The sequence below is a fragment of the Eurypyga helias genome, unplaced genomic scaffold (genome assembly GCF_000690775.1).
Source record: "Eurypyga helias isolate BGI_N326 unplaced genomic scaffold, ASM69077v1 scaffold24316, whole genome shotgun sequence".
In the NCBI taxonomy this organism is placed as follows: Eukaryota; Metazoa; Chordata; class Aves; order Eurypygiformes; family Eurypygidae; genus Eurypyga; species Eurypyga helias.
Window position 1 is genome coordinate 25,283 of NW_010255084.1, and position 6,437 is coordinate 31,719.

Genomic DNA, 6,437 nt, shown 5'->3' on the forward strand with positions numbered 1-6,437 from the left:
GGGTTTCTCTTAGCAGTGGTGGCTACATTTCTTCTGCCTGCTCCAGATTTCTTCTAATTGAGTCAGCACTGGCTTCACCACATTTTATTACTCTCATTTATTGCAACTACTACCTATCAAATTAATTGCTGTGTTTTGACAGACCCAATTTACTTTCCCATTATGGCTGCTATTACTATTGATGAAATGTGCTTGGCAGCTCCTGGATGGGGGATCAGTCTGTATTTACGAAGCCTGCTCTGTTTCCAGCCTTCCCAAAAAGAGAGCAAAAGAGCCGTCCCTCCCCTTGGGGCCATGCTGGCCATGCAGGCTAGGCCCCAGCAAGCCAGAGGGGAGAGGAGGGTAAAAAAGGGGCTGGCCCAGGTCTCCAAGCAGGAACAGCTTCCCCCGAAGTACTTGGCTCGTGGGGGCTTTGTGCTGAGAAAATCCCAGGGCTTGGTGCCATTGGGCTGCTCCAAAATAGGCGTCAGACGTCCCCCTGGGACAGCCAGGTTTACAGCATCATCTTTGACAAGGGAATGGCTGCAGGTTGGGATTAAATTTACCAGATGTTTCCACTAAAGCTGCTGCCTTGGTTTCTGCTGGTGCTCGGTGGCCGTCTCTGCAGTCCCAGGAAGATTTTGGGCAGGTAACACGTAGGTGCTGTCAGAACAGAGTCAAACCCAAGCAAAAGCAGCGTCAATTTTCACTGTAAAGAGAGAACTGCACGTCTTGTGGGAAGAGCCGTGCCCCGCGGCGTGCGTGGGTATCACCACAGTCTGACTGAGGACCAGGGCACCCGCTACGGCACAGGATTTTCCTCTGGTAAAGACCCACCCTCAGCTGGACCCTCTGGTGTGCTCTGTCCATGCCGAGCACAGCCGCTGCACCCCCACGGCATGTGGGGGTGACACCATGACCCTGACAGGCCACAAAACCCCCGGAGGGGCCAAATTACATGGCCGGGGGGAGCAGAGCCGGGCAGCAGCAGCGTGCTGGATGCCGCCTGCGGCTGTCAGCAGGAGCAGGAGCGGGTTTGTGCCAGTGCTGCCGGTGCCTGTCCTCATCTGTCCTTTGGGCTGCAAGTGCACGTGACTGACGCTCCATCCTCCATCGCACTCTGCGCGCTAGGCTTGTTAGGTACGGAAATACAAGCTCTTTTGCCTGCTGCCATCATCTCCATGATCACTTTCTTCCTTTGTCTCATTGTTTTGCTCTCAGGGACAGACTCCTCTTAAACACATCTGTATATTTGCATCCGTCTTTAAGGTAATTCAGTGTTTGTGTTTCCCCTGGGTGCTGTAGAAGTGCGTGTCCTCTCCTCAGCCTCCGTGATTTGTGTGGTAGTGAGAGCATTCGGCTCCATCCTTCCTCCCTGTAGGAGCAATTTCACGGCAGTAATTCTGTGTGTGTGACACTAATGTTTATGTATGCTGGGTTTTATTATGATTATTTGTGGCTCTTCGGTGTTTCAGCCTTCTTTGGGGGAGGGGGATGGTGGAAAAAGCCAGTTGGGTTTTAGCAGGAACTGCTGCCCTGCCCATGGCAGGGGGGTTGGAACTAGATGATCTTTAAGGTCCCTTCCAACCCAAACCAGTCTGTGATTCTATGATTCTATGCTGCTCAGCCCCACATTTGCCAAGGAAGAACCACAGAATTTGGGAAAGGCTGAAGCTGAGCTTTGTAATTGGGGCTCAGGTTTAATATTTAGTGGTTATGCAAAAGAAAGATGAGCCAGATCCTTCTCTGCTCCAGCTGTTCCACCACTCCCCTGCACTTCTGCCCCTGCCATCGTGCCGGGAGGGCTCTGGGCTGACTGCAATTGTCCGCTCTGTGTGACCACCCACCCCGCATTAGCCAGGACCTCTTTAAATGACCATCGTTTGTCCCACCGGTTGCACAGACCCTTCTAGGAAGCAGTTGGACCAATTCATTCTGTTAAATAACGAAATAACGTTCAGTGCAAACTGACAAACTGTGTACAAACACCTCAGAGTGGAGTCCCAGGCTCTAGTGCTCGGGCAGGACACAGCCTCCGCCCAGGCCTGGGGAGATCTGGCCTGGGGTGAGAGGCAGAAAACAGCCATGTGTCCCTAAATACCCCTGGGAGCAGCTCCATGGCTCTAGAGACTCTGCTGGCCTAGTTACTGCTCCAAGACAAATGGATGGGCTTGAGCCAGGGTGCCACCTGCTCTGAGCGAGGAGGGACTTGCAGAGATTCTCCAAGAATAGTTAGGAGCAGGCAGGTGGAGGAGGCTGGGGACGGACGTGGCACATCAGTGACGGCTGGTGCCACTGCCTGCTGCTGCGTCTGTCACGGAGAACTTCCCTACAGCGGAACGGGGCATAACCAGCCTAGACCAGCAGGTTATTGGTGCTCAACTGGAGCTCAGTGGGGGATTTAAGCACTTGCCCCGGGTGTCTGTGTGTGTGTGCTCTGATCCAGCTCTTTGTAGGTTGTCCCGCTCCATCCCTGTCCTGTGCTGCCTGTGTTTCGGAGGGGAGTGCTGTGAGGCTCGTTCCTTGCTGGGCACGGAACACCCTGTAAATATTCAGTGGCTGTGATCTTCCCGCTGCTGCTGCGGCGAACGGCGGTGCGGTCTCCTGGATACCTGCACAGGTCAGGCTTTGCTCGCCCGGGGTTTAAAAAATGTAGCAGAAATAGTGTCTTATTTCTTAAAAAGAGTTATTTAATGGAGATTCGTGTCCAGCCTCAGGCCTCACAGCACAAGCCTCAGCTCCCATGCAGACTGCAGAGCTCCGTCGCCTCGGTCTCTACCGCCCTACGGGCAACCTGAGTTTAGCTGATGCTCAGCGCGCGGGTGTCTGATGTTCCTGCCCTGATGAGAGGTGTTTGGAGAGGCAGAAGCTGCGTGGGGTGTTGCAGGGCACGGAGCAGGCTCGGCGGGATGCGCCAGGGAGCTGTGCTGTGTGGAGCTGCCTGCGCGGTGCTGGAGAAAGGAGCCTCTGCTGCTACGTGGGGTGGTAAAACATTTGCGGAGGGTGATGACAGGCACCCAAGATGGGGCCATTCCTCAGCCTCTCCCACAGGGAAATAGTCCATGTTCTGGATTCAAGGTCCAGTCCATTGCAGGGTTTTGCTGGAGCAGAAGAAGGGAATGTGATTTTTGATAGTTTCTGGTTTCTTCAAAAATTGATACAGATCTTTGTGTGCCTTCAGTGTCGTTCCCAGCCAGACAACAACCCCAGAGCCCCAAACCCACAATTTCCAAACAGTGTGCTGCAGGCACGTGGAGCAGTGCCGAGCTGGCTTGTCCATGCAGACCGATTCTCCTGCGGCTGGGGGGGGGGACCAGACACAGATGCTCGGGGTAGCATCCCCGAGCCTCCCGAGCCATCCCCGATCTGCCTACAACTACCTCTGCCTACAACTCCCTGAAAGGAGGTTGTGGAGAAGTGAATGCTGGTCTCTTCTCCCTAATGACAGATGATCGGACGAGGGGGAATGGACTCAAGCTGTGCCAGGGGAGGTTTAGATTGGATGTAAGGAAGAAGTTCTTCACCGAAAGGGTTATCACACACTGGAACAGGCTGCCCAGGGAGGTGGTGGAGTCACCATCCCTGGATGTGTTTAAGAGACGGGTGGATGAGGTGCTGAAAGATATGGTTTAGTGGTGGACAGATACGGTTGGACTGGATGATCTCTAAGGTCTTTTCCAACCTAGTGATTCTATGATTCTATGATCCCCTCTTTATGCCATGGGAATCTCCACGCGGTTGTGATGGAGAAACAGGCGGTCTAGGGGCAAGCCATCTGCCTGCCATAGGTCGGTGGTGTGGGTGGCACCTGGGGGTGTGACATCCTCCCCGTTCAGCCTAGAGCAATGACCACTTGCTCTGGTCACATCTCCATCGCGGGCTGTTTCACGGGCTGGCTGGGTGGCGGTGTTGCTCAAGGACACCCCAGGGTGCCAGAGCCGGCTTCACCCCAGCAGAGCCAGTGGCACGGATGCCCTGACGGCGCTGGAGTGAAACCAGCCGGGAGCAGGGCTTGGGCAGCCCACGGGCCCGTAGAGCAGGGCCAGCAGCCACCACGGGCTGCAGCTGTCGCATCCCGGGGGAGCGGTGGCAGCGCGTACCCCAGCGCTCAGCGTCCGGCAATGCTGCTCTACCTGTGCTTGATGGGGCAGCCAGTGTGGCTGGGGCTTAGCCAGCCCGGCTGGCTCAGCTCGGAGCCCATAACCCCCCCAGCCTGAGCCACCAAAACGTCCCGCCAGCCTAAACGTCTCTGCTCGTGCTTCAGGGCGATGCCTGAGGCTGCTCCCATGGCAGAGGTAAGGTGTCCCATCCCACCGCAGCAAAGCTCAAGCCTACATAGACATAAAAAATCAGGAGCAGGAGGCGAAGGCTGGTGGTATCGTGGCGTCCTTATGGCGCGAGTGACCTTGGCTGTGTTGTAAGCGCTCAGCTCTTTTGGAGACCAGACTCACAGAAACTGAAATCAAACAGCTCTTGTGTTGGGAAAACTGCGTTCCGGTAGAAGCATTCAGTTTTTATTGCCATTTACAATGGGGATTTGGAGGAGTTTTGGTATCGAGCCATCACTCTGATCTTTGAAAAAAAAAAAAAGAAAAAAGCAGATTAAAGAAAACCTCCTCGTGATGCTGCGGATGGGAGAAGGGCCCTCGGGGAAGCGCAAAGCTCCGTCCCCGGGATGCGAAGGCCACGGAAGCGTGTAGGCAGGAGTCGCGTAGCGCTGCAGCGCGTCGAGCTGGGACATTGCTGAGCTGTTTACCGGCAGAACAGGCTAGGTCGTTGCTGTTCCCTCTTAAATCGATGGTGTTGACCTGGGTTGCCTGTTGGAAAAACACCACCTGCTTGCTGTCTTGTATCGCTACGTGCCTGTAATCTCTTCGTTTCCTTGCACTCATGCAGAAAACAAGGGAGCAGAGAAAGCGGCAGGGACCCGGAGCTGCCCGACGTGTGTGAAGACGAAGCGACATCCTGAAGCTGCCTGGCTGCCGCCGGCCGGTTGCTCACGTGCTGCTGCTGTTGTGCCCATCGTGGTGTTGTCTAGCACACATCTGCCCTCATCGCCAAGGACGGGGCCTGCAAAGCCAAAAAACCCCATGGACCAAGCCAGAAACCCAGAAAGGAGGAAGAGAGCAGCAGTAAGGAGAAGAGCAGGTCCCCTGGCAGAGGGCTGGCTCGGCCTGGTGGGCGGCTGCCTTCCTCGTGCGAGGTGTCCGTGCGCTGCTCCGTGTGTGCCTTGCTCTCCACTTGTGCTTCACCTGTGGGCTTTGTAGTTGGGTGTCTCGGCTGAGGAATGTGGTTTTATTTATAACTCGGCAAACCAAGCGTCATCTCGTGGGTCGCTCGCCCTGGAGACTTTTTCCTTGCTTTTGGTTTTTATTTTTTTTGCATTCTCCGTTTCAAACATCAGGAAAAAAACCACCATCGGAGCCAGGTCTAATATCAGAGGGCAACGGTTTTACTCGGTGCACGGGGAAAGCCCTTCTGTATACTGGGACACATCCTGCTCCCATCGGAGCTGACAGCAGGATTGCTATGGATGTTGGTTAAATGGGGATGAGATCTTCGTTGTGGAGCACGCGCTGTCACTCTCTATGCCTTTCTTTCTCTTCTTTTCCTCCCCTTACCCCTCGGTTTTGCGCAGCGTAGCTCCTGCCAGCACCGGGGGCTGTGGGCAGGGCGGTGTTGTGGAGTGGAAGAACTGCACCAGGCTCCCGGTCGTGTGTGATGAGCCTTCGAGCGTCGGGGAGTTCTGGAGCACTGGGATTCGCTGGTTCCTGGAAAGGCTCCGTGCGCTGAGGACACCTCCTAACCAAGCGCGCTCTTCCCGACGAGGCGGGATTGCGCTCCGTCAGCTGCGCCCAGCGCCATTGTGGTCAAAGCTGAGAAGAAGTGGCAGGTTTGGGGGTTGGTTTATTTGAGGGTGGTTTCCTTTCCCGCACTCGTCTCTCGGCTCCTTTACAATTCCGTACCTGATGCTTTTAAGTTTTAATTTCCTGATAAATGACCCACGCTGAGGGCGCTCCCTAGGATGGGGAGTGTTGGCGGAGGGTTTTTAGACTAAGGAAAGCTACAGAACACAAATGAGATCAAAACTTGATCTTTTGGGTTTTTTTAAGGCTTTAATTCATAATTTTACTTTAAGACTGTAATTTTTATGCACGTGCCGATGCTGCTATTTTATCCATAGATTGCTTCTAAACTTGGGATTAGAAGCTTCATCTCTACAGTTTAACAGCAGGTGAGAGATTGCACTCAAAAGGGCAAATGCAGCTACTTCAGTGGCTGTTGGCTACACGGACTGTGTCTGTAATCAGGAATTTCACTCTTGCACTCCGAGAGTAAAAACCCGTGACATCAATCCGTCAAAATACGTGTCAATATTTTCCCTTGAGCTTTATGAGGTCTGAACATGGACCCGGGAAGCCAGTGGGACTGGGTTCTTATTTTATAGTACTTAAATA

General features: G+C 54.1%; 1 protein-coding gene across 1 annotated transcript in view; it reads left to right on the top strand.

The window, feature by feature from the left end:
* LOC104510845 (calcium/calmodulin-dependent protein kinase kinase 1-like) overlaps positions 1 to 5,191 on the top strand; it is a gene marked incomplete at its 5' end in the record, with an annotated part of 25,209 nt that extends 20,018 nt beyond the window's left edge. The window contains one exon of the mRNA XM_010153219.1: positions 4,876 to 5,191. Coding sequence (XP_010151521.1) covers positions 4,876 to 4,948 — 73 coding nt within the window. The remainder of the gene's footprint in view (positions 1 to 4,875) is intronic.
* Positions 5,192 to 6,437: the final 1,246 nt, after the last annotated feature.